The sequence below is a fragment of the Leptonychotes weddellii genome, chromosome 4 (assembly GCF_054177405.1).
Source record: "Leptonychotes weddellii isolate Sample4059 chromosome 4, ASM5417740v2, whole genome shotgun sequence".
Taxonomy (NCBI): Eukaryota; Metazoa; Chordata; class Mammalia; order Carnivora; family Phocidae; genus Leptonychotes; species Leptonychotes weddellii.
This window is the reverse complement of record NC_138372.1, coordinates 19,518,761-19,545,754: the sequence shown is the minus strand read 5'-3', so window position 1 is coordinate 19,545,754 and position 26,994 is coordinate 19,518,761. Positions and strand designations below refer to the sequence as shown.

The following is a 26,994-nucleotide window of genomic DNA, read 5'->3' as shown; positions in this document are numbered from 1 at the left end:
GCGGTCTGACCTCAGAGCATGAGTGCAATATTTATCATTTTCAGTATTGAAATCATGATGTCAATATCAACTCTCCCATAAGTGATAACCTTTACTGACAGATAACTAAGTTTATTTTTCCTCCCTTTTTCTGGTTAACCTCTTGGCCCATTTTGTTGTTCATTAGAACTTTGGCAGAGGGTAGAATTTAAGGCAGAAGGTAACCATCAAGTTATTAATTTTTGCCTTTATTCTGAAGAAAAAAATGGTAGAATACAAGTTGAAACAATTGGCTAAAATGAAATACGAGTATTGGCAGAGTCAAATTACCAATTATCAATATCACTGTCCTCACTCCCATCTTTAATTTCACTTAGCATGGATAGTGACTGTTAGCTATCCAGGGCTGCTCTGTTCCCCCCCACAGAATAAAAACAAGAAGAATTCTATCAATTTTTGAAAAGTGGTCAGAATAGCAGTGTCTCCTCATCATACCCCAAAGCATTCTACAATTAACAACATACAGAGTTGTCTATAGAGTTGTCAGATCACTATGTTGTACACCTGAAGCTAATGTAATGTGTGTCAACATACTGCAGTTTCTTTTAAAATGTATGATTTCAACCTAAAAAGAATTATACTTCTGGCTTGATCAACTGTGATCAAAACCCTTTCTTCAGTTTATACAACAATGCTCATGAAACCCTTTGGTTAAGTAGATCTGGCTTCTTTTTTTTTTTTTTTAATTATTTATTTATTTATTTGACAGAGAGAGAGAGAGAGAGAACAAGTAGGCAGAGAGGCAGGCAGAGGCAGAGGGAGAAGCAGGCTCCCTGCTGAGCAGGGAGCCCTATGTGGGGCTCGATCCCAGGACCCCGGGATCATGACCCAAGCCGAAGGCAGTGGCTTAACCGACTGAGCCACCCAGGTGCCCCCTGGCTTCTTTATATTAGTCTTTTCCTAGGGTATAACTATGTGGCCCAGTCTCTGATTATTTTCCTCAGTTGAGATGGCTTAAATGGTTAATATTCAAGTGGTGAAATTAATTTTAGAAATTTCAAAATTAATTTTAACTCAGTCTTGACTTTTAATGAATGTGTTTGCACTCTAATATTGTTTGGTAGCACATGATAGTCTTTTTGGTAGTCTTTCATTCACCAGGAGTTTTCTTTTGTTCTGTTGTTTAACTTTAGTTTTTAGATTAATTTTAGATTTACAGAAAAATTGAGAGGATGGTACAGAGAGTTATATATCCCCCAATCTTGCATATAATTTTCCCTATTATTGACATGATATTAGAATGGAACGTATATTACAACTAATGAACCCATATTGGTACATTATTATTACCTAAGTCCATTTTTGTTCCAGGATCCCATTCAGGATACCACATTTCATTAATTGTCATGTCTACTTAGGTTCCTCTTGACTATGCAGTTTTTCAGGGTTTTCTTGTTTTTGATGACCTTGACATACTATACATGAATCCCACAAGTTATACAGGAATATACATGTCTACAGGATAGACATGAATCCCACAAGTATTTATTGAGCATCACCTACTCTGTGTCAGGTTTTTTGCTAGATATTAAAGATAATGAATAAGATAGCAAGATTCTGCCTTTGTGGAGCTTACAGACGAGTGGAGGAAACAGAAAACAAGCAAGTAAATAATTAAATAGATTTTGAAAAGTTCTCTGAAAGAAAAAAAGAATAGATTGCTGTGATTGGGAAAACAAGGAGTTTTATTTTATTATTATTTTTTTAATTAGCATGCAAATGGGGGGTGGTGGGGAGGGGCAGAGGGAGATGGAAAGAGAGAATCTTAAGCAGGCTGTATGCTGAGTGTGGAGCTGGATGCGGGGCTTGATGGCACGACCCTGAGATCATGACCTGAGCCAGAATCAAGAGCTTAACTGACTGAGCCACTCAGGCGCCCGAAGGAGTTAGTTTTAATAGAGGGGTCAAAGAGAGTACCTCTGAAGAAGTAGACATGCTGAGGAGGAGCCATCATGCTGGGAGGGCAAGAGGGACAGGCCAGGGAGAACAATCCAGGCAGAGCGAGAAACATTGCAAAGGTGCTCAAGTGAGAAAGAGCTCATCTTTATTTTGAATAACTTGAAAGCCAGGTAAACAAGGGTGGTAGAGAGAGACATGTATAAAATTAGACATGGGTAGAAAGTAAATCTTGCGCCAACTTTTATGTACCATTGACCCTTAGGTCAGCCCTCTGGCTTTGGGACAGTGTCATTTAATTCATCTGTGCCTCTCACAGTTCTATAACCACCGTCTTCTGATTAAAGCTGTCTATATATGTTGACTGTATTTTTTGGACCTCTAGTGGGGCCTGGTTCTTCACAACACACCTATGAGGAAACTACTGAGTCTCCTCTTTTCATATTTATTAATTGGACCTCTAGCGGGGCATGGTTCTCAGAATCTTTGTCTTTCTGTTATTTCACAGCTCCATTGTCAGAACAGGAGTGGAGACTATCCAAAAACATTTGGCCGTGCCATGGCATTTGGAGAGCTAATAGTCTTCAGATATATATCAATAGAATTGAACACTTGAGTTTTATTTGATCCTCTAAGTTTGTACTTTTTGTTGCAACTTTATTGCTGCTGCTTTTGTTTTTTAAATCTGCAGTTGAATATTATTTGTTGAGACATATATATGTGTATATATATGCACAGAATGATAAGTACTTTTTTGAGATGTGTGACTTTTTAGTCATAGTTATGTGTAGGGTAGGGTATACAGTGATGTGTGTACATTTTTAGGTGAGTTTAGCTTGGGTTCAATGATGGTTACAAGAGCCTAAAAAATTATTTATTTAATTATCGTCTAACTCTGTCAATGGAATCTAATCTCCATGAGGGCAGGGACTTTGCCTTGTTCACTACTCTGTTCCTTAGTGACTGGAATAGTTTCTGGGTGCATAGTGGACCGTGGTTTGCTGAATGAATGAACTATGGCACATATGAGAAATGATTTGAGTGAGTTGGAGAAAGAAGTGTTACTGAACGCTATAAACTTTCTAGGTCAGCAGGCCAACATTTCCTATAATAGAAGTCACTATTGCTGAAAGTAGTTTGTGATCTTTAGTAAGGTACTTATTAAAAATCAGTATCAGCAACTAGCCAATCAAGTCATTAAACTTCCTAGTGGAGATAATAAGAGTATATGCCCAGTTGTTTGTAAGGTCTACCTTTTTACCTCTAGCCCAATTCAATAAGTGGTCTGAAAATTGGTAAATTTATAAAACCACTTTGTCAGTCAGAGTACCTTTTTCCCCATGTATGTGAAGATCAGATATGAATGGGTTGTACTGCTAACCATTTATAAGTTAGTAAGAACGTAGAACAGAATTAAAGGTAAATAGGAAAAGAGGAGTATGTGCTAGAATAAAGACCAATGAAAAATTGAGCTAGAAATGGACTTTTCTAGTAGAGATAAATTTAAGAGATTAAGTAAGTTGTTAATTTTCTTTCCCACCTTAAATCACCTTATGTCCTTCTATCTGTTTTATTGCATGGTTGCCTAGCATAATGTACTGGTAATAAAACCTGAAAGCCACTCAAAATCTCTACCCACAAGAATGATTAAAAACTACTTATAGAATCATCTAAGCCTATGTACTGTACAGTAATTCCTTGTACTTCCCCGTCAGGGGGGGAAATAGATTAAGCCATAGTAGAGAAGAAAATGAATATTGGTAGGAAGAAAATACCATCTATGAGGTTATAAAATCTATTTCATTTGGTTGTTGTGTTTAAGAAGGTAAACTCTTAAGAGTCCTTTTGTTCCCCTGGGGGAAGAAGTATTGTAGAAAAGAAAATCTCCCTGGATAGTCAGGAAATCTGATCCCTAGCCCATCCAGTTGGGAGATCCCAGTCACCATCATGACTACCACTAGTTCCATGACAGTAGACAAATTACCTTAACTCTTCTTTGTCCCAAGTTCATTTGAAAGCTGGAGTTGCAGCAATAGCTGTTCCTTGGACTTTCTCTTCTCATCTCTTCTAGACTTTCTTCTAAGCAGAGTACCCTTGGGGAAAGGGATAAGAATTCCCCTGATTTTGATGAGTACTCTCACATTTCTGCTTCATTTGTTCATCTGTTCTGTTTTTGATGGAGGTTTTCCTATTAACTTTACCTGTAAAGGACTTTATTGCTAATGGGATAGATAGTCAGATAGTCAGGTCTGCCTGATGGTGAACCCTTATGGCATGTGTGACAGCAGTGAGAACCATGTCTACATGTGCTTATGATAAGCGAGGGAGAGGAGTTCAAGACCAGTACCTCACAGTCTCAGTTACAATGTCCACCTGAAAAAAGTCACTTTAGCAAATAGTAGTCACTAAAACAGTGGTGGAATCTGTGATGGGAGGGTATGAAAAAATTGGCACAAATTCCTTGTCCCAAGACAGGCAGCCTAAATAGCTTACAGAGTACATTGTTACCTGACCAGAATAATATTTAATATTTTCCAAGATTTTCCAAAATCATTAAATGCCAGATCATCATGTTTGTTGATCCACATTAATAATCCACGATCTGAGTAGAGCCCAAGAAGCAACTCCAAGCACGTTTGGGGGATCAGCTGTATTTCTCAAAGTAATTATGTTGCATTAGGAAAGGCATAATTTGGGGCAAGTGACAACAAATATCACAGTATAGGATTTACATGTGGATTTACCAGAGCTCTTGTTTCTGTTGGTGGTCAGTAGGTCACATTGCAGGTGAGTCATTTTTCAAGGTCTCAGAAGATAGACTGGAGTGATTTGGTTTAGCTTCTAATTCCATTGATATCATTAGTATGAGCCAGTGCATTGTATACGTACCCTTCCTCGGACTTTAATAGGAAGAGTTGAAAACTCAAGTTGAAACAGAAAAATGTTTGAACTGTTTTATTTCTAATCAAGACTAGAGTAAGGTATGGCATGCAAAAGAGCAAAATCAGTATTTGTTTCCTTTGCACGATGTTCTTGATCTCCTTATAGATCTGTTTGCATAAGGCACAATATGTTTTCCATTTCTTCTAGGCTTTTACATATCTTTAACATCTTTTAACACTCTTAATCCTATAGCTTCAAGCACAAATGCCAGCCTGATATCCACTTCATCTACAATTGCCAATATTCCAGCAGCAGCAGTTTCCAGCATCTCAAACCAGGTACTGTGCTACCTCATTCATCCTATTTGATATGGTTCATCAAGCTTGGTCTTCTCTTCACTCCATGGTCAATTTTCCAATCTAAGAAACAACCAGAACTAGGACCCTGGCTGGTTTCTCAGGCTGCCATCCAGTTTCTCTCATTACTGTGCTAAGTCTCTGAATGATATGACCATATCTGCTCCTTTACCTACTCTGTGTGTCTACCTCCTACTCTGTTCCCACTAGAATGTAAGTTCCATGACGATAGGGACTTCTTTTTCTATTTTGTTCACTTGTATATTCCCAGAGTTCAGAAAATGCCTGGTTCTCACACTAAAGACACAAATATTTGTGGAATGAATGTTCCTTCCACTTTTTTATTTAGCCACTTATTCCTTTGTGAATTCTTTGTGGTCTGGTCTTGATCACTGTTCTGTTAACGCTTTATGTTTAGATCACTGGTAATAGCTTCAGTGTTTTAGGGTTTTTTGTTTTTGCTGTTAGGTTTTTATTTGTTGTTTTCCCTGCAGCGATGAATCGTTTCTCCATGAATCTCTTTTTCTGGCTGTAATTAACATTACTGTTCTGGTTCATCTTTTATGTTTGACTGTTTTTGCATTTGTTCATTCTTATAGTTCACAAATTACTGAGTTTCTACTATACACCTGGCACTCGTCAGTGTACTATTTATCTCTTTCCCTTTCATAGGTTTTCTTTTTGATCCTGTTTTCTCTCATGGACAGTATGTAGTTTTCCACATGCTTATTACTTCATCCCCAGAAATGTTTAACCACTTTCACAGTGTCCATTTACTACCTCCAAAATGAACATTCTAGTCCTGACCTCATGATATCTACAGGCTTCCTGCTGATTGATGGCCATTTTTTTCTTTAATGTCTTGCTATATCCTTAAGTTCATCGTATCAAAAACCACGCTTTCATTCCTCCTTTTTTTGTCTCGTTGTCCCCCAAAAGTAAAACCACTTTTCCCTATGACTTCTCAATTGTCAATGAGACCATTTTTAAATAAAGCTAGGCCTCAAACCAAACTAGTTGTTTTCAGTTTTTTTCCTCACCCATTCCCAATCCAGCCATTTCTAGAATTCTTTCTTTTCCATTTTTGCTATTATTTCCCATGTTTTGGCTTTTCCCCTTTAATCCTGAATTACTTCAGTTAACTGTTCATCTCATCTCCAGTTTTTCTCTATACCTAACCATTTCCTAAAACACCATCTGAGGGCGCCTGGCTGATTCAGTCAGTGGAGCGTGTGACTCTTGATCTCGGGGTCATGAGTTCAAGCCCCATGTTAGGATTAGAGATTACTAAAAATATTTTTTTGAAAAGATTTTAAAACACTATCTGAGTAATTTTCTCAAAAGCCCACTTTTATCCCGTCAGTCACCTGTCCCAGAATCTTTTTGTGTTTTTGTTGTTTTGATTTTGAGTCCCTAGTACCTGCCCCCCACACAAAGTATACACCATTGCCAAACTATACATCATACCCAAGTCACATTCATGGGTTTGCATGACTCATTCAAGCCTGCAAGATCTTTGTTTCAACCAGACTCAACATCTCTGGTCCCTTAATATAAAACCTTTTCAGGGCCTATTCATATTCTTATTCCCTCTGTCTATCTATCTCAGAAAGCTCTGACTACCACAGTCTGCAGGGATAGTTGTCTTCCTCTATATTTCACTCATTTGACATATAATTTATTGCCAATTTATTGGAAATATTGTTGTCTTCTCCTGCTAGACTTTTAACTCCCTTGAGTTCAGCCAGTACAACTTAACTCTTTTCTTTAAAATGTTCCAGCTTATGAGCACACACCCTGACTGAGTTGTATTTGGTTTATGATAGATGCTCAGTACTCTTTATAATTGGTCTGGTTGATGAGCTTCTTTCTACTTCTTACCAACATCAGTATAAGTTGAAATTTTTTAAGGTATGTATTTGAGCTATACATCATACACATTTTTTGTACAGCTTTATTAAGGTATAATTGACATACAATAATCTGCATAAATTTAAATTGTACATACAGTTTGATAAGTTTTGACATGTATGTGCCCATGAAGTTCCCTCCAATTTTCTTTTTTTTAAAACAGTGGGGCTTGAACTCATGACCCTGAGATCAAGACCTGAGCCGAGATCAAGAGTCAGAGACGCTTAACCGACTGAGCTACCCAGGCGCCCCTCCCTCCAAATATTTTATTTTATTTTAAAGATTTTATTTATTTGAGAGAGAGAGCACGAGGGGGGAGGGGCAAGGGGAGAGGGGAAGCAGACTCCCCTCTGAGTAGGGAACCCCACGCAGGGCTTGATCGCAGGATCCCAGGATCATGATCTGAGCCGAAGGCAGACGCTTAACCGACTGAGCCACCCAGGCGCCCCAATACTCAGGGGTTTTTTGTGTTTTTTTCTTTTTTTTAAGATTTTATTTATTTATTTAATAGAGAGAGACACAGTGAGAGAGGGAACACAAGCAGGGGGAGCCGGACAGGGAGAAGCAGGCTTCCCGCTGAGCAGGGAGCCCGATGCGGGGCTCGATCCCAGGACCCTGGGATCATGCCCTGAGCCGAAGGCAGACGCTTAACGACTGAGCCACCCAGGTGCCCCCAGTACTCAGTTTTTAAACTGGGAAACCTTAATGTAGGGTATGTGCTTTTTTGTTTAAGCTCATCTGTACTTAGAAAGCACTAGCATCTAGTGCAGTTGCTTATAAACTTCTTAAAGAATAGAATCTTCAGGAATTCTGTGCAGAAATTTATACAGAAATTCAGTACCTAAAATAGAAAAAAAAAGAAAGCCATTAGAGTAGAAAAGGGACATTGTGTGTAGAGTGAGTGGGACCCTTCCCTCTCAGCCTCCTGCTCATGGCAAAGATAGCCCCTGAGGTCTCTCCTCTTGACTCTTAGGTTTCCACAGAATGCATTTTGAAAATCATTGGCTTAGGTGGAAGCTATAGATGGGTAAATGAGAAGTCAAATAAATGTTTTAGGAAAATAACTATGAATAAGAGAGACATGAAAGTCTCTTGTGTTGAAATCATCATTTTGCTCTTTCTAAGAGTCTTGTTTTCCTCCCTTATTATGTTGCTCTACAGGACTATCCCACCTATACTATCCTTGGTCAGAGTCAGTACCAGACTTGCTACCCCAGCTCCAGCTTTGGAGGCACAGGCCAGACTAACAGTGACACTGAGAGTACCACATTAGCGGCAGCCACATACCAGACCGAGAAGCCTAGTGTCATGGGACCTGGACCTACAGCACAGAGACTTTCCTCGGGTAAGCGCCGTAGCTCTGAAAACTTTGGCTTAAGGGCACTTCATTCAACATGTGATAGTAAAGATCATTTTGTTCTGGTCTAAGTCACTGTTACGGTGCTATTGGCTTTCCCTCTCGGGTGAGGAATATTTAAACATTGGAACCAGACTATATGATGAGTCATTGGCAGGCTGAATGTAATATCTGATGCTGTGAACAGAAAAGTACCAAGAATGAAAAGACTACGACACCCACCCCGCCCTTTAGCTTTAATGTGCTTTTCACAGGGAACTTCAGAATCTTGGCACATTTTGTAAAAGTTGAAGGACTCCAGTTTTAGTCTGTGCATATTTTGGATGCCTGCTGAGGCCTCAGAGCAGTAGTTCTTAACTTTTTCTGTGTCGTGGATCTCCAAGATCCTGAGGAAAGCTATGTCCTTTCCCCACCAAGGAAATACATAAAGTTTAACCTACAAGTTTAAACCTATACATTTAGGTTGGTTTGAAATGTATCGATGAGTTGTGAAGTTCAGGTTTAAAAAAAAAAAAACAAAAACCTGACATAAAGGCTTTATACACACATTCAGTAAATAAACATATGTATATGCTTTTTATTTGTCTCTATCATTCAGGAAAATTTGGTGGTTGTCTGTTACATGTAACTGGAGGAAGGACCGTTTACTGTTAGTACTGATGCATTTTTAAAAACAGTGTTCTATCTCAACTAAAGCAGTTTTTTGTGCACCTTGCCTTCATTAGTCTTCTAAGGAAATAGACATACAGATGGTCACTGCTTCAAACTTAACGTAACTTTGAAATAGTTACACATGTTGATGCCTTAGTTTTGAATTCAGAGCTCTAAATATCTCTGTTCTTCATAACAATTTTAACTTTTTAATAAGAGGGAATTTCAAACCTAGAAGTTGTCAGAATAGTATAATGAACCTCTTATGTATATCGTCCATCTTCAACAGTTAACTCGTATTTCAACTATACTTCATCTAGTTCTCTCGCCGAATTCCAGGCATCATATGTCTAAAAGATAAATACTTGCAAGCACAACCACAATGCCATTATCCCATCTGAAATAATTCAACAATAATTCCTTAATATCATAAAATACTAAAAGGTATTATTTCTAGTTTTCTCATAAATGTTAAAAGTTTTATTTTCCTTTTATATAGTTTATTTAAATTAGGATCAAAGTAAGGTCCATACATTGGGATTGGTGGATATATATTTTGTCTCTTTTAAGTTGTAAATTCCCCTCTTTTTTTATTCTCTGATGTACTGTATTTGTGAAGAAAGTGTTTATCTCATGCCATTTCCCAGTCTGAATTTTGCTGATTATCTCTGTATTGGGTAGATCAGCATTTCCTGCTGCCTTCTGTATTTCATTTTAAATTGGCAAATAGATGTAGAGTTGTGGTTTTCAACTAAAGGTGATTTTTGTGCCATGTCCTCTCCTGCATTCACCTAAGACATTTGGCAGTGTATGGAAACATTTTCGGTTGTCACAGTGGGTGGGAAGTGCTACCGGCATCTAGTGGATAGAGGCCAAGGATGCTGCTTAACCAAACATCCTATAATGCACATGACATCGACTCAACAGAAAATTATCTGGCCCAAAATGTCAATTGTGCCATGTCGAAAAACTCTGATGTAGAAACTTGACCAGATACAGGTTCAGATTTTTTTGGGAGTTTTTTTTGGCAAAACAACTTTATAGCTGTGTTCTTCCATTGAGAGGCAGGTATATAAATTCTATTGTAACTCTCTCTGTGATGTTAGGAGCTGTTGATGCTCGATGTTGATGCCTAGGTCTGTATTCCTAAACTGATTAGGTAAAGTTTGATTTTCCAGCCTTTATCCCTGCAATATGATTCTTAAGGATAGAAAGCATGCTGACCCCCTTCCAGCTCTGGTTCTTATAGCCTGTGACTACTGGCAATATATGTCTTGCTTTTCATTCCAGGAGACCCTTCTTCAAGTCCTTCTTTGTCCCAAACTACACCAAATAAAGATGCTGATGACCAGTCCAGAAAAAACATGACTGGCAAGAACCGAGGCAAGAGGAAAGCTGATGCCAGCTCTTCCCAGGACAGTGAATTGGAAGTATGGGAAGGAGCTCATTTGAGTTACCTGCTTTTTGTCTCATTTTTTAAGTTCATCGAACATACATATCTGAAACTCATGGAGAAACTGTAGTTCTTTGTTGAATGCTCCCCCCCCCCCCCATTCCTGGGCAAGAGAAACGAAATTTGGCCAAGTGAAGAGAGAAATGTAAAAACACATTTCTCCATGCCCATAACTCACCATACTACTTTCAGATGCTTTTCACCAAAGCGTTGGAAAAGCTTTTTTGAATTTAGATAGCCAGGTAACTTTTTAAGAGAAAGAACAAACTGTTCTCTGTGTTCCAGAGGAGGACAGAAAGAACAGTTCCCTCATATTCAGAAAGCACAGGGTGTCACAAATAATGTCATAGTGTTCTCCATTTAAAAATCTAAAAGTAACATGAGAAGATGAGAGTGCTTTATGTGAAGCTGTCACGACGAGATCTGGTAACTTATTAATGAGATTGGTATGCACTTATTTTGTGGTTAAGCACTATAAGAATTTATTATGGGCATACATTTGGCTTCATTATTAAAAAGATTAGAAAATAATACAAAATGCTAATAATAGTGGAATTTTTATACGCTTTTGTTTTTGTATTAGGTTTTTCTATAATATGAGCATTTAATGGGCAGGGGGATGCTGTATTTAAAAATGAGTTCATCTGTAGGCATTAAGACGTAAGTAAATTGAGGCTGTGTTTGGGGAACTCTCTTTCCTTTTGTTCATGACCAAGAAAAACAAAAAAGAAAGAAAATCTAAAGTCCTTTTACATTTATTGGGAAAAACTGAGAACCCATTTAGTTTTTTAAATTGTGGTAAAATATACATAACATAAAATTTACCATTTTAACCAATTTTTAAGTGTGCAGTTCGGTGACATTAAGTACATTTACAGTGTTGTTTGTTACCACTATCTATTTCCAGAACTTTTTCATGATCCCAAACAAAAACTCTATACCGATTAAGCAATAACTCCCCATTCTCCCCTCCCACTAGCCCCTGGTAACCTCTATTCTACTTTCAGTTTCTAGGAGTTTGCCTATTCTGAGTATCTCATATAAATGGAATGATACAATAGCTACCTTTTGTGTGAGGCTTCTTTCACTTAACGTAATGTTTTCAAGGTTCATCTGTGTATAAGATCTTCATTTCTTTTTATGGCTGAATAATATCCCATTGTATGTATATACCATGTTTTGTTTACCCATTCATTTGTTGATGGACATTAGTGGTTTTTTCACCTTTGAGTTATTGTGAATAATGCTGCTATGAACATTGCTATCCAGGTATTTCTTTGAGTCTCTCTTTTCAGTTATTTTGGGTATAAACTGAGGAGTAGAATTGCTAGATTATATGGTAATTCTATGTTCAACTTTTTGAGGAAACAACAAAATGTTTTCCATAGTGGCTACATCATTTTACATTTCCACCAGCAATGCATGAGGGTTCTCATTTCTCCAGCGTCCTCACCAACACTTATTATTCCCCCCCTTTTTTTAAATAATAGCCATCCTAATGGATGTGAAATGGTTTTGATTTCCATTTCCTTAATGACTAGTAATGTTGAACATCTATTCATGTATTTATTGGCCATCTGTATATTTTCTTTGGAGAAGTAGCTGTTCAAATCCTATGCCCGGTTTTTAATTGGGTTTTTGGTATTTTGTTGTTGAGTTTTAGGAATTCCTTATATATTCTAGATACTAATCACTTATCAGATATATGATGCGCAAATATTTTCTCCCATTCTGTGAGTTCTTTTTACTCTCTTGATAGTATTCTTTGATGCACAAAAGTTTTACATTTTGTTGAAGCCCTGTTTTTCTTTTATTGCTTGTGCTTTTAGTGTTAAAAATACAAGGTTATAAAGGTATTTACCAGTGTTTTCTTCTAAGAATTTTATTGTTGTAGCTCATAAATTTAGGTCTTTGACTCATATTGAATTAATTTTTTCTCATTGAGTTAATTTTTTTTAAGAGACTTTCATTTTTTTAAGATTTTATTTATTTCTTTGACAGAGAGAGACACAGCGAAAGAGGGAACACAAGCAGGGGAGTGGGAGAGGGAGAAGCAGGCTTCCCACGGAGCAGGGAGCCCAATGCAGGGCTTGATCCCAGGACCCTGGGATCATGACCTGAGCTGAAGGCAGATGCTTAACGACTGAGCCACCCATCCCGAGTTAATTTTTGTATATGGTGTAAAGTAAGGGTCTAATTTCATTCTTTTGCACATGGACATCCAATTTTCCCAGCACCTTTTGTTGGAAATATTTTCCTTTCCCCATTGAATGGTCTTAGCATCCTTGTCAAAAATTGACCATATTTGGGGGCATCTGGGTGGCTCAGTTGGTTAAGTACCTGCCTTTGGCTTAGGTCATGATCCCAGGGTCCTGGGATTGGGGCCCTGAATCACTTCGGGAGCCCTGAATCACATCAGGCTCCCTGCTCCACATCAGGCCCCCTGCTCAGCAGGGAGTCTGCTTCTCCCCCTCCCTCTACCCCTCCCCCCCATTTATGCTCTGTCTCTTGCTCTGCTCTCTCTCTCTTAAATAAATAGTCTTTTTTTTTTTTTTTAATTGACCATATATGTAAGGGTTTATTTCTGAGTCATCTTGTCAATTTCATTGGTTCGTGTGTCTTTCCTTTTGGAGGTACCACATTGTATTGATTATTACTGTAGCCTTGTAATAAGCTTTGAAATCAGGAAATGTGAGTCTTCCAACTTCATTCTTTTTCAAGATTATTTTGGCCATTCAGGCCATGGAATATGAGATTCCATATGAATTATAGGATGAGTTTTTCTATTTCTTTAAAAAGCACTATTGGGATTTTGATAGGGATTGCATTGAATTTTAAGTCACCTGGGTAGTATTGTCACTTTAACATTGTTAAATCTTTCATCCATGAACTTGGGATGTCTTTCCATTTATTTAGATCCATCTAATTTCCTTCAGCAGTGTTTTTTAGTTTTCAGTGTACAGGTGTTTCACCTCCTCAGTTAAATTTACTTTTTTTTTTTTTTGAGAGAGAGATAGTGAGGGAGAGGCAGAGGGAGAGAGAGAATCTTAAGCAGGCTCCATGCCCAGCACAGAGCCCAATGTGGGTCTTGAGCTCACGACCCTGAGATCATGACCTTAGCCAAAATCAAGAGTCAGATGCTTAACCTACTGAGCCACCCAGGCACCCCTCAGTTAAATTTATGCTTAAGTATTTTATTATTTTTTAAGATTTTATTTATTTATTTGTCAGAGAGAGAGAGGGAACACAAGCAGGGGGGGCAGCAGGCAGAGGGAGAAGCAGGCTCCCCACTGAGCAAGGAGCCAGATGCGGGACTCGATCCCGGGACCCTGAGATCATGACCTGAGCCGAAGGCAGACACTTAACCAACTGAGCCACCCAGGTGCCCCAAGTTATTTTATTATTTTTGATGCTGTTATAAATGGAATTGTTTTTTAAATTTCTTTGAGGATTAGTCATTGCAAGTATATAGAAATACAGCTCATTGCTGAATTTATTTATTAGCTCTAACAAATTTTTTGTGGATTCTTTAGAGTTTTCTATATATAAGATCGTGTCATTTGTGAACAGAGATAATTTTAGTTTTTCCTTTCCAATTTGGGTACCTTTTTTCCCCCCAATTCTTGCCAAATTACTCTGGCTAGAATTTCTAGTACTTATGTTGAATAGAAGTGGTAAAAACAGGCATACTTGTCCTATTCCTGATCTCCAGGATAAAGTGCTTCTAACTGTTACATATGTAAGCTTTCAGTCTTGCACCATTGAGTAAGATATTAATTCTGGGTTTTTCATATACAGTCTTTATCATGTGAGGAAATTCACTTCTACTCCTAGTTTATTGAGTATTTTTATCATGAAAGTGTGTTGAATTTTGTCAGATGCTTCTCCTGCATCAATTGAAATAACCATTGGGTTTTTTTCCCCTCTGTTTTCTTAAGGTAGCATATTACATTGATTAATTTTTGTATGTTGATCCATCCTTGCATTCTAAACAAATCCCGCAGCTTCATGATGTACAATGCTTTTAATATGCTGCTTGAATTTTGTTTGCTAGTATTTTTGTGGAGGATTTTTTGCATTGATGTTCTTAAGAGATAGTGGTCTGAAGTTTTTTTGTAGTGTCTATCTGACTTCAGTATCAGGGTAATGCTGGCTTCATAGAATGATTTAGGAAGTATTCCTTCATCTTCAACTTTTTGGAAGAGTTAAGGAAGGATTGGTGTTAATTCTTCTTTAAATGTTTGGTAGAATTTAACAGTGAAACCATCTGGTCCTGGGCTTTTCTTTCTTCGTATCTTTTTGATTACTGATTTCAACCTCTATTAAAGGTCTATTCAGATTTTCCATTTCTTCTTGAGTCAGTTTTGGCATTTTGTGTATTTCTAGGAATTTGTCCATGTCCATCTAGGTTATTTGTTAGTATACAGCTGTTCAGAGTATTCTCTTACCATTCTTTTTATTTCTGTAAAATTGATAATAACACCCCCACTTTCATTTCTGATTTTACTAATTTGAGTCTTCTTTTTTTTTTTAGTTAATCTAACTAAAGGTTGTCAATTTTGTAGATCTTTTCAAAGAACCAACTTTTGGTTTCATTGATTTTTCTCTATTATTTTTCTACTCTCTGATTTATTTATCTCCATTATTACCTTTAGTCTTTCCTTCCTTCTGCTGGCTCTTTCCAGTTCCTTAAATTGTACAGTTATGTTATTGATTGAGATCTTACTTCTTTTTTAAGGCATGCATTTTACAGCTATAAATTCCCCTCTTTGTACTGCCTTCACTGCAGCCTATAAATTTTGGTATGTTGTGTTTTGTTTTCATTCATCTCAAGGTATTCCCTAATTTTACTTGGGATTTTTTCTTTGATCTACTGGTTGTTTAAAATTGTGTTGTTTAATTTTCATGTATTTGTGAATTTTTAAGTTTTCTTTCTGTTATGTATTTCTTGTTCCATCCCATTATATTTAGAAACGATGCTCACTCATTTTTTTTTCTGTTTTCCTTCCTCAGCGGGTATTTCTGTGGGACTTGGATGAAACCATCATCATCTTTCACTCCCTTCTTACTGGATCCTATGCTCAGAAATATGGAAAGGTAATTTGAGTCTTTCTTCCTTTCTTGTAACTGTCCTCCTCCTGACTCACTTTCTCTGCTACCTCCATCTTACCCTGTTGACCTTTCACTTTCCTAACCAACTGAGCCACCCAGGCGCCCGGCCTTTCACTTTCCATGTAAAACTTCTCCTGATGGCTTATACAGCAGACTACATGTCAGGCAGTATTGATAAAGCTGGAGACAGACCTAGGACCAGTGCTGTAAGCTGAAGTTGTTCAAGAGTTCTATTTTATAAAGACTAAATATGGGAATGAGATTCAAAACAGAGTGGAGTCTCAGGATTATATATTCCAAAGACTGATGTGTTAACCTTAAGTCACTTTTAACAGCCCAAACTGAGCATTTTATTTAGCTGAGTATATACCAGATATGTAAATTTAAAATATATATAAAGTCTAAAATACTTTTCTTACATAGATTACATACCTCCTTACACTAAATATACCAAGCAGAATTTAACTTATTTAGTCATCAATATAAACACCAGGGTTTTGGGGGGGTTTTTTTTGTTTGTTTAAGATTGATCTATTTAGGGGCGCCTGGGTGGCTCAGTTGGTTAAGCGACTGCCTTCGGCTCAGGTCATGATCCTGGAGTCCCGGGATCAAGTCCCGCATCGGGCTCCCTGCTCGGCGGGGAGTCTGCTTCTCCCTCAGACCCTCCCCCCTCTCCTGCTCTCTCTCTCTCAAATAAATAAATAAATAAAATCTTAAAAAAAAAAAAAGATTGATCTATTTATTTGAGAGAGAGAGTGAGATAGCACACATGCATGGGGGAGGGGCAAGGGGAGAGGGAGAGAAAATCCCAAGCAGACTGCACACCGAGAATTGAACGTTTAAACCAACTGCACCATCCAGGCGCCCCTAAACATCAGCTTTAATAGAGGGATAAGCTATATATTTCTATACTAAATTATCTCCAGGCTTCTGTTTTTCAGTTTCTGTGAATAAATTTTATAAAAATATCTACCTCCTTTGCTTTCTTACTATTCCCATTTATTTCTTATTGTATTAATGTTTCTGTTAAAAGTACTTTCCACAGGCTTTTAGTATCTAGGCTGGTAAGCTGACATAAGCTCATACACTGAATAAGCTGATTATAAAAGTGTATAAAATAAGAGTGTACCTCCTCCAAGTGAAGACCTGATGGTTCACTTTAAAGCTAGATGCATTGGTTTTCCCACAAATATTTTGACTCTTCAGCCTTCTTCACTTATTTCCTGGCTGTTGAGATTGTCAGATAACTGACTTCCGGTGTCATGCTGTGTGTGCGTGTGTGTGTGTGCGTGCACACATGGCGGGGAGGCTGAAGGGAGCTAATGGGTATTACAATAGTAATATTTTAGCAATAGTTAGCATTTCTCACAAAACAGGGAATTTCCGCCCAAATTGTTTTTTTTTTAAGTGTGTTTAGTTTTCTAAAAACTAAGTCCTGAAATTTTTAACTTTGCACAATCCCAGATTCTTCTAACTGAATGAAATTGCATAAGTAACAGTTAGAAGCACTTTTGCAGGCCTGTGTTGTTTTGGCCTTGACCCAGAATAACTCCGAAATATTTATAAGATTGGAACCTGTGCAACTGTTAGTACCAAATTAAACAGATTTTTCTCTTATTGTCTTCTAGGATCCAACAGTAGTGATTGGCTCAGGTTTAACAATGGAAGAGATGATTTTTGAAGTGGCTGATACACATCTATTTTTCAATGACTTAGAGGTAAGCATTTTAAATTGTTTCTGTGCTTCAGTGAAACATTTTGTTTGTTCAATACCTATTTATCTAGCCTATGCTTATTGTATTTAGAGGAAATGTGGTGAGAAGGGGTGGTTGTGGAGAGGCCAGCTGGCCACTGAGACTTATGTAGTCCTGTAAGAACAGTACCTTAGCTCACTGGTCTTGGTACTGGCCCTCAATTTTATTGGTTCAAAATTTGATTTTTGTTAGCCTGTTTGGAAGTGATCTAGCTCTAGGGGAAATGCCAGCCCTTCAGACAAAACAGTGAAGTGTAAACCAGCATTCCTATTTATTCATCTGTCTTAAATAACGTATAATAAGGTGGGTTTGACTCTTTGTACTCTTAATTCTGTTTTGACTATTTTTCGATTTTACCTTCTTAAAATATAATCTCTTGATTTGTCAGATCTATAAATGGCTGCTCTAACTCATTATAATTTATACATGCTTATTATCCATGTATAGGTTAACCTTGATGTCCAGAATCATTGTATAGTTAGATGCAAGGAAAACCAGGAACACTGAGAGCTTCTTGGTGAATTTTTTGGCTTTGACATTTGAGTTCACCTTTGAGGTGACCCTGGTGTAGTGGCAAGAGCACAAGACTGGGAAGTCAGAAGACCAGAGTGTGAGTTCCAGGTTAGGAAAGTTACCTCCCCATTTTGGGTCTCAGTTAAGCAGTTATCCTACACAAGAAACTAGTAACAGTTCTGTCTGGGGAAGGGGATATGTTGCTGGGACACAGAGGTGGGAAGGAGCAGACTTGTCACTTCATGCCCTTTTGAGTTTCAAACTGTGTACTACTTATAGAACCTAGTTTTTAAAAACAGTGAAAATTATAAGTCAAAAAATAAAATAGTGGGGCACCTGGCTGGCTCAGTCGGAAGAGCATGCGACTCTTGATCTCAGGGTTGTGAGTTCCAGCCCCACATGGGGTGTAAAGATAACTTAAAATAAATAAAATTAATTAAAAATAAGATAGCATTTTATAAACACAAAGTAATCCTATTTCTTTTTAAATATAGTCTAGTTCTTCTCAATGGACAGTTTCTCCAACAAATTGAATTACCAGGTCTCTAAACTCCAGTACCTTTGTCTAACCTCCACAATGCTTTACTCTTCCTCAGCTTCACATGTTGATACATTAGGACATCATAGTTTTTACTCAGCAAACATTTATTGAAAACCTACTTTGTGCCAATAATTATTGCCAAATTGTATTTGTAATGATTTTCTAGACATAGACCTCACTCAGGACTGAAAGTTCTGTGAAGAATTTGACCTGAATATGTTCCTGCCCCCAGGTCAGTGGTTCTCAACTTTAGGGGGCATAAGAATCACCTGGGGAGCTTGTTAAAAATGAAGATTCTAGGACTTCACACCCAGAAATTCTGATTCAAGTAGGTCTGGGGTGGACCCAAGAATACACATTTTTAAAAAACTTCTCCAGGGGATTCTGATGTAGGTGGACATCACAACATTGCCTTAGGTGGTGTCAGAGGAGTGAATCTCTCAGATTTAGGTAGTGGGTGGCATTTAGTTCGTAGTAGCATGGGCTTGGTGGAAAGAACCTTGGATTCAAATTGGAAGGCCCAGGCACTTTCTAGTTTCTTTCTACCACTCACTAGTTGTGTGACCGTGGGTCATTCATTTCACCTCACTTTTAGAACATGAGGAGATTAACTTAGGTGACCACTTCAAATTCCTAAGTTTGGATTTACAGGTTTCTGTTTCAGTCATTCTCCATTTTGATACCATACTCTACCAGCATCTGTTTCATCTGCAAAAATGTATTGGGTACATGCTACGTAAGAGCACATGCTACGTAAGGACTATACTGGAGGGGTACAAGGGAGCTGTAGGACATAGGTTGTGCCACAGGAGGGCTGCAGTTTATACCAGAACTTCACAGTCTAGTGTAGGACGTAGACATCCCTGACAGTGTAAGGGAGTTTGTGTTTATACCCATGAGCTGTTGTGTTATACCCATGACTACTGAGAGAAGAGTATACCTGAGGGTCGGGCTGGGTAAGGAAGACTTCATGAGACCGTGGGACATGAATTAGGCCTTAAAAGAAGTTGGACAGCAGGGGGGTGAGAGTGATCCTCCACACATAAGAGACTGTAAGGATTTTCCTCATCTGCCGTTATTTTTGGTCTTTTTACAATATGTCGTGGTGGTGGTAGCACTTCTACTCCCTGGACTGAAATAGTGTGTGGTTTTGTTTTTTAACAGGAGTGTGACCAGGTGCACGTGGAAGATGTGGCTTCTGATGACAATGGCCAGGACTTGAGGTGATAGACACAGTGATGTCTTAAACATCAGTATATCTGTTAGGCATGAGACACTGTCTAGGTTCAGAGGAAAACAAAGACAAGTAAAAGATCTCACAGTCTGTTAGCGGAGACCGAGACAAACAGAGGTAATGATGGACTGCAGTGTGCAGAGGTGACAGTAGAGAATGTGACAGAGCACAGAAAAGAAAGTCACTGTGGTGGCTGTGGCTGCCAGCATTGAAGCGGCCTTCTCAGTGCAGTAGAACTTTGAGTATGGCCTTCAAGAGTGGGTGGCAATGACCGGATGAGGAAAAAGCATTTCAAAGTAAAGGATACACTGGTTTCTCTTTGACCAGATTTTCAGTCAGGAGTGTGCTTCCAGACTGGTTAGTTTTAGATACAAATAAGCCTCAGGAATTTTACCAGGGAAACTAATTGTGGGGGTCTGTTGGTGTCAGGAATGACCCTATCGGAGACAACCTTAAACCTTGTATCAGTGAACGCTGCACTAAGGGGATCTCGGTGGCAGATGTTTGCTCCATCTCCTCATTTCTCTCTTGGCTACTGTCTTCTCGCCCAGTAGTCTTAGCAAATAATCCAAAAATTTATCTAGCTTCTATTTAAAGACTTTCAGAAAAAAAGACTGTCACATTTTTTTCATGTTAATTTGTTTTCGTGTTTGTCCCTTTCATAGGGTCTTCCCTGTGTCTACCCTAAAATTGTTTCATCCATGAATTCTCAAACATAGAGCAGAACTGGGCATATCACTCAGGAAGGACCTAATCCTGTAGTACTGAGAAAGACTACGAGGCCCCACGTGAGGAGCAGCATCCGGTCGTGCATGTTCCTTGCACAGCCATGGAGCATACCATTCTAACGAGATCTTACCGGACCTTCTAGGAAAGTGCCTGGTCCGAAGCAGTTTATGATCCACCCTGAAGCCTAGTGTTTTTTTCCTCTTATACATGAGGCTAACCAGTAATTACCTAAATGTCTTGACAGGTTTATTTTCTTAAAAATAGAATCTCATACTTATTGAACTCAGTTTTGATTTTTGATTGAACCAAGTTGTCTCTAATTCTGTCAGTCACTTTTTTATATCTTTACTTAGGAAGTGTTCATCTCTCCCAGCCTGTTTAACTGTATTACTTATTTCTATGGCTGTGTAACAAATTACCCCAAGACTTAGTAGCTTAAAGCAATAAACATTTATCATCTCATAATTTCTGTAGGACAGGAACTTGAAAGTGACTTAGCGAGGTAGTTTTGAATCAGGATCTCAGATTAAAATCAAGATATTGGCTGGAGCTTAAATCATCTGAAGGCTTGATGGGAGCTGGGGGACCTGCCTGCAGCCTCTCACATGTGGCTGATCAGTTCCTCACTATATATGTCTCTCCATGGGGCAGTTCGAGTGTTCTCGTGTGACAGCTGACTTCTTTCAGAGCAAATGCTCCGAGAGAGCAAGAGAAGCCTGTCTCTGTGGTCTGACACCATCACTTCTTCCACATCCTGCTTATATTTAAATGCAATCCATAGGGGCGCCTGGGTGGCTCAGTCGTTAAGCATCTGCCTTCGGCTCAGGTCATGATCCCAGGGTCCTGGGATCGAGCCCCGCATCGGGCTCCCTGCTCAGCGGGAAGCCTGCTTCTCCCTGTCCCACTCTCCCTGCTTGTATTCCTTATCTCGCTTTGTCTCTCTCTGTCAAATAAATAAATAAAATCTTTAAATAAATAAATAAATGCAATCCATACCCACAGGGAGAAGAATTAGAAGAGAGGAGTATTAAAGAATTTGTGGACATTTTGTGACCCATGGACATATGACCCATGAACTTAATAAACCAGCTAACATACCTCTGAAGAACATCTCCATTATACCTTGCAATTATTAATATTTGGGGTTATTTCCTTCCATTATTTCTTCACATGTTTCTCCACTTTGCATAGTTGCCATCGTGTGTGTGTGTGTGTGTGTGTGTGTACATGAAAATGTTATATTCTGGGTTTGTTTGGTTTTTTTTCATTATATAAGATACTCTCTCATTAATGAAAAGGTGCTCTATTCCCAAGACAACCTCTAGGGGATGCTAGTGCTTGAATGTGCCCTACCTCTCTTTCCTTTCTCTCCCTCCTTTCTTTGATGGCAGTAATAGGAGTGAGGTAGACAACTAATGGAAGATAGATTCTGACACACAGAGATTAAAGGAGAAGGTTCTCAAAGCCTTTAGACTTCATGTCAGATGCCAGGAATAGGACAGAGAGTCCCAGATGGGATTCAGCACAAAAGCCCATACAGTATAGATACTAATTTTCATCATCCTCTCTCTCTGCAGCAACTACAGTTTCTCAACAGATGGTTTCAGTGGGTCAGGAGGCGGTGGCAGCCATGGTTCCTCTGTGGGTGTCCAGGGAGGTGTGGACTGGATGAGAAAGCTGGCTTTCCGCTACCGAAAAGTGAGAGAAATCTATGATAAGCATAAAAGCAACGTGGGTGGTAAGTGTGGCATACAGCCAGTCTGATATTCTGTTTCCCTCTTATTTCCTGTGTTCTTTTCCAGGGATTCCTTAGAACTCCCTGGCAACTGCTTAGGAATTGGGGCCGCAATAACATTTTAACTTTGTATAAAAAAACTGAGGTTTGATTAAAACTCTTTGAGGAGGAAGCTCTGCATCTCTCATGGACTTCTCTTAGCATAACTTTGCAGAGTTCTCTTGTTCTTTTTAGACAAATACCTTTTTAAAGAAATGTGTTCCAAAGATTATGTTTGATGACACATGTTTTATTCTGGAGTCACAACTATTGTCAATACTAGTTAATAGGTTGCCATGTTTTTTGACTGATTTATGGTAACTATCAGAACAAGTGAGGTAGAACTAGTGACTAGATTTATAATGGGTAGAAAACTTGGTCCAGAATTAAAGGTTGGCAGTAGCCATGTGTTGGACCTTGGAAATTCTGCCCAGAAATATCTGAAATATCAGATGTCACTATGCCTAAAATTCTGTTATTTAAAATTAATAAATTAAGCATAGATTGTTCAAATTAGAAGAGACATTAGAAATCTAATCTGAATCCCTCATTTTGCATTTGAGAAAGCTCATTTATCATGAGGGTGCTGAGGACAGCTTACCCACGGTCACAGCTGGAATCCAATCCCCTAACTCTTGATCCAGTGTACTTTACATTCATGCAGGACACTTTTTTTTAAAGTATGAAAGATGTTTTTATTTTTATTTATTTATTTATTTTTAAAGTAAGCCCTGTGCCCAGTATGGGGCTTGAACTCACGAGCCCGAGATCAAGAGTCGCATGCTTACTGACTGAGACAGCCAAGTGCCCTGATGCAGTTCCTGTTTTAGTGATGTATCCTTATGAGAAAAAATTTTTAAGCTGTGAAGTATCACCCTCAAAGATCTAATACAAAATGTTGCATGAAGTTTCAGGGATTCGAGAGACTGTCTAGAGGTATATTATCCCAGATCAAGAAACAGTTCCTGCCGCACCATGCTGCCTTACATTGTGGTGCAGAAAGTAAAAATAGGGCTTTAAGATAATTTGGTTCATTTCTGTTAGAGCCCCCAGTACCAGATAAAAAGCACAGGCATCTGGGCTTTGGGAATTTAATTTGCTTTTTTTAGATTCCCCTTTTTATGGCCTATTTTTTTCTCATGATTCAGAGTCAGTACTTTATTTTGGCAACTCCCATCTTTTTGCTTTTACTGTCTCCACACATTAGCCTTTCTTTTGTTAGTTTTCGTATACAACCTAAGTATCTGATCCTTTTTCTGTTCATTGAGTGCCAGGACCTGGTTTCCTGAAGGAAGTGATATAACCCTCTGTGAGAATCCCCTGAGCCTACTCTGGGGAATATATTAAAAGTAAGGTCCACCTGTATTTTGTAAAATAGGAATTAACAGAAGTGCCACATCGTATTATTAATTAAGTATGTGACATGTGTACTTATGTGTATGCCACACATGACATATAGGTGCTGGTTTTGTTGTTGTTTTACCAGAGACCTTGAGAGTCCTGTAATTCTAGGCTTGCATTGTGAAACCTTCAATCTGAAAACAAATTATATAACAATCTCCTCACAGAAATGCCTTCTGTTTTTGTGAAATATTTGTAATAGAAGATAGGATTTCTCTTTTACCTTCACTACAGAAAATACAGGGCCAGATTTATTATTTGAATATTATAATTCAAATGTCTGATAACATGTTCCCATCCGATGAATTCTGTTTTGTTCCATGCTTGTCTGATCTTGAGCAGTGTTTCAGTCTCCTCTTAGCTGGAGTTGTTTCAGCAGCAAGTACAGTACAAATAAATGATGTTCATGAAGTTGGTCATTCAACCTGGAATCTCAGGTCAATGTGTTACAAACGGGTGAGAGCACGGTCACCATGGGAGCAGGGTGTGGCAGAGCAAAGGCTTCGGAAGCCAAAAGCCACTAACTTGCTGTGTGATCTTAGGCAGCCCCCTTTCCTCCCTGGGCTTCGGTTTCTTTAGAGAGATTGGAAATGCTGCAGACTCTTCCAGCTGTAACCCTCATTTCTCCCCCTTTGATTCTTGATGTCACATCTACAGCAGTGCTGCTCAAAGTGTGGTCCCCCAGTCTGCCAGTTATGTTACTGGCTGGTGGTAAAAGAGTAAGCTTTGGCAGAATCTAATCACAGTGTTTCTTTCAGCTGATTTTGTGCTGGTGGTTGTGGCCCCCCTAGCAAAACATTCTGATGAAGAAAGTCAAAAAGGCATTTTAATTAAGTAGACTACTCCAGGGTTTTACCAAGAGAAACCTGTTAGCTCATTAGAATATTTCAGTGACTCACACTATTTCTAAATTGAATTTAGAAGTTGCTTCCTTAGTGTCAGCAAGGATATGTTGTCAACTGATAAATGTGTCTGCTTTTATTCCCAAAGGCCTGCTCAGTCCCCAGAGAAAGGAAGCACTGCAGAGACTAAGAGCAGAAATTGAAGTTTTAACAGATTCCTGGTTAGGAACTGCATTAAAGTCCTTACTTCTCATCCAGTCCAGGTATGGGAATGGTACTTTTAGGTCTCATCCTCTCCTATATGCACTCAATCCTACCCCAGTCCAGGATAGGCCACTCTGTAACACCGGTTTGGGATAGGGGTGAGAGGAGTTGAAAGGATGCAAGCAAACATTTAGGTTTGGTGGGAGGCGAGGTCATTCTATGCTGACAGCACGTGTTCAGATTTTCAGAGAATATTTATATGTGAAAGCCTTTTTCTTTCCCCTTACTTTTCGCTCACAGAATTAAAGCTCAGTAACCCATAATATCCAGCCCAGGAATGGGCCTGGTCACATCAAAGAAACCCTATAGGAGACACATCACATACCCTAAGTACAGGAAGCTCTAAAGAAATGTGTCAAAGCCCACTCAGGAAGGCAGGATTCAGAAGAAAAGGAAAAATTAAGCAGTTTAAGGAGATTTCAGCTTTTGAAGCTTAGAATGGGAAATAAATATAGTCAAATACAGTCTACACCAGTACCCTATTCCTTCCTCCCTCAAAGTAGGAATTCCAGATCTCCAACCTAGTAGAGCAAACAGTAAAACTGACACCAAGGGGTAGATATCCGTAAAGGTAAAGGACATGTGAAATTAAGGTGTATTCTGGAATCTGTGTTGCTATTGTGTGAGAGGCAGAGAGGACTTAAATCATATCTTACTTAAGAGCTGAGTTGCATTCAGATGAAATAGCACTGTGACTGAAAGTCTTCAATGCTGGTTTTCTAGAGTACTATCAGTGACATGGGTTGGTGGTTTATTTGCTAACAAGTGCAGTGAGCTAGAATGGTCATAAGGGAAATGGGGCAAGAATCAAGTTGCTGCTCTGTGCCCACTGTGTGTGTGTATATATATATATATATATAGAATCTGTGTCCTTTAATATGGGAAATAAATAAATCTGAGGTAATTAGAGCAACAACTGAACATGGCACTGAACAAAAATCAGGCCCTTTGAGGTTAGTTTTTAATAATTAGATTCTAAAGAGAAGACCCATTTGAATTCTTGCTCTCAGGTTGGTTTAGTTTCACCTTTTCCTTTTCTTTTTATTTTTTCTCCTTTCTAGAAAGAATTGTGTGAATGTTCTGATCACTACAACTCAGCTGGTTCCAGCTCTGGCCAAGGTTCTCCTATACGGGCTAGGAGAAATATTTCCTATTGAAAACATCTATAGTGCTACCAAAATTGGTATGGTTTCTATTCTCTTTCTTGTCACTTGCCTTACATAATACTTCATAATTATGATGTGCTTAATTATTTACCAATCCCTTAATTAGACACTTTATGTATATCTCTAATCCTCACAGCAGTCTTTTCCTAGTATTAGTGATGGGCCAGTTCAGGCTTAACAGTTCTGTAGCTTCCTCAAGGCTTCACAGCTAGTAAGTTACATAACCGGATTCAAATCCAGGTTTGTCGGACTTAAAGTTTATCATGCTCTTTCCTTTTATAATAATTGAAAGAACATAATATATAGCTTGGAAATCTACTTTTGCCTCATTCCAGATTTATTTTTCTTTTCTACAGAGAGAGTGGTGCAATATAGTCTAATAGAAAAAGCACTAAATTAAAAATCAAAGACTAAGCTATATACTTAAAACTGGTTAAATCCCTCACACCCATTCAGATGGCTGCTGTCAAAAAAAGAAAAAATAGGGGCGCCTGGGTGGCTCAGTCAGTCAGAAGCCTGCTTCTCCCTCTCCCTCTGCCCCTGCTTGTGTTCCCTCTCTCGCTGTCTCTCTCTGTCAAATAAATAAATAAAATCTTTAAAAAAAAAATAGTTGGGGTACCTGGCTGACTCAGTCAGTGGAGCGTGCAACTCTCCACATTGATGGGACGTAAGTTCAAGCCCCACGTTGGGCGTAGAGTTTCTTAAAAATAAAAAAAGAAAATGAATAACAAGTGTTGACAAGATGTGGATAAATTGGAGCCCTTCTGCACTGTTGGTGGGAACATAAAATGGTAGGACTACTATGGGAAACAGTATGGTGGTTCCTCAAAAAATTTAAAAAAGAACTATTATATGATCAGTAAACCCACTTCTGGGTATATATCCAAAAGGATTGAAAGCAGGATCTCAAAAAAATATTTGCACACCCATGTTCATAATAGCGTTATTCACGATAGCCAAGAGGTGGAAGCAACTCAGATGTCCATCAAATGAATGGATAAACAAGATACGGTATATACATACATACAGTGAGATATCACTGTGCCATAAAAGGGAAGAAAATCTTGTCATATACTACCACATGTATCAGCCTTGAAGATGTTATGCTAATGAAGTAA

General features: G+C 38.5%; 1 protein-coding gene across 6 annotated transcripts in view; it reads left to right on the top strand.

Moving 5' to 3' along the window:
* Nucleotides 1-26,994, top strand: part of EYA3 (EYA transcriptional coactivator and phosphatase 3) — a 107,528-nt gene that overhangs the window by 66,160 nt on the left and 14,374 nt on the right. For all 6 annotated transcript variants that reach the window (XM_081817871.1, XM_081817867.1, XM_081817868.1 and 3 more), the window contains 9 exons: nucleotides 5,071-5,156; nucleotides 8,247-8,430; nucleotides 10,384-10,523; nucleotides 15,560-15,643; nucleotides 17,287-17,376; nucleotides 19,631-19,689; nucleotides 22,007-22,167; nucleotides 24,595-24,709; nucleotides 25,772-25,893. In XM_081817871.1, coding sequence (XP_081673997.1) covers nucleotides 5,071-5,156; nucleotides 8,247-8,430; nucleotides 10,384-10,523; nucleotides 15,560-15,643; nucleotides 17,287-17,376; nucleotides 19,631-19,689; nucleotides 22,007-22,167; nucleotides 24,595-24,709; nucleotides 25,772-25,893 — 1,041 coding nt within the window. The remainder of the gene's footprint in view (nucleotides 1-5,070; nucleotides 5,157-8,246; nucleotides 8,431-10,383; nucleotides 10,524-15,559; nucleotides 15,644-17,286; nucleotides 17,377-19,630; nucleotides 19,690-22,006; nucleotides 22,168-24,594; nucleotides 24,710-25,771; nucleotides 25,894-26,994) is intronic.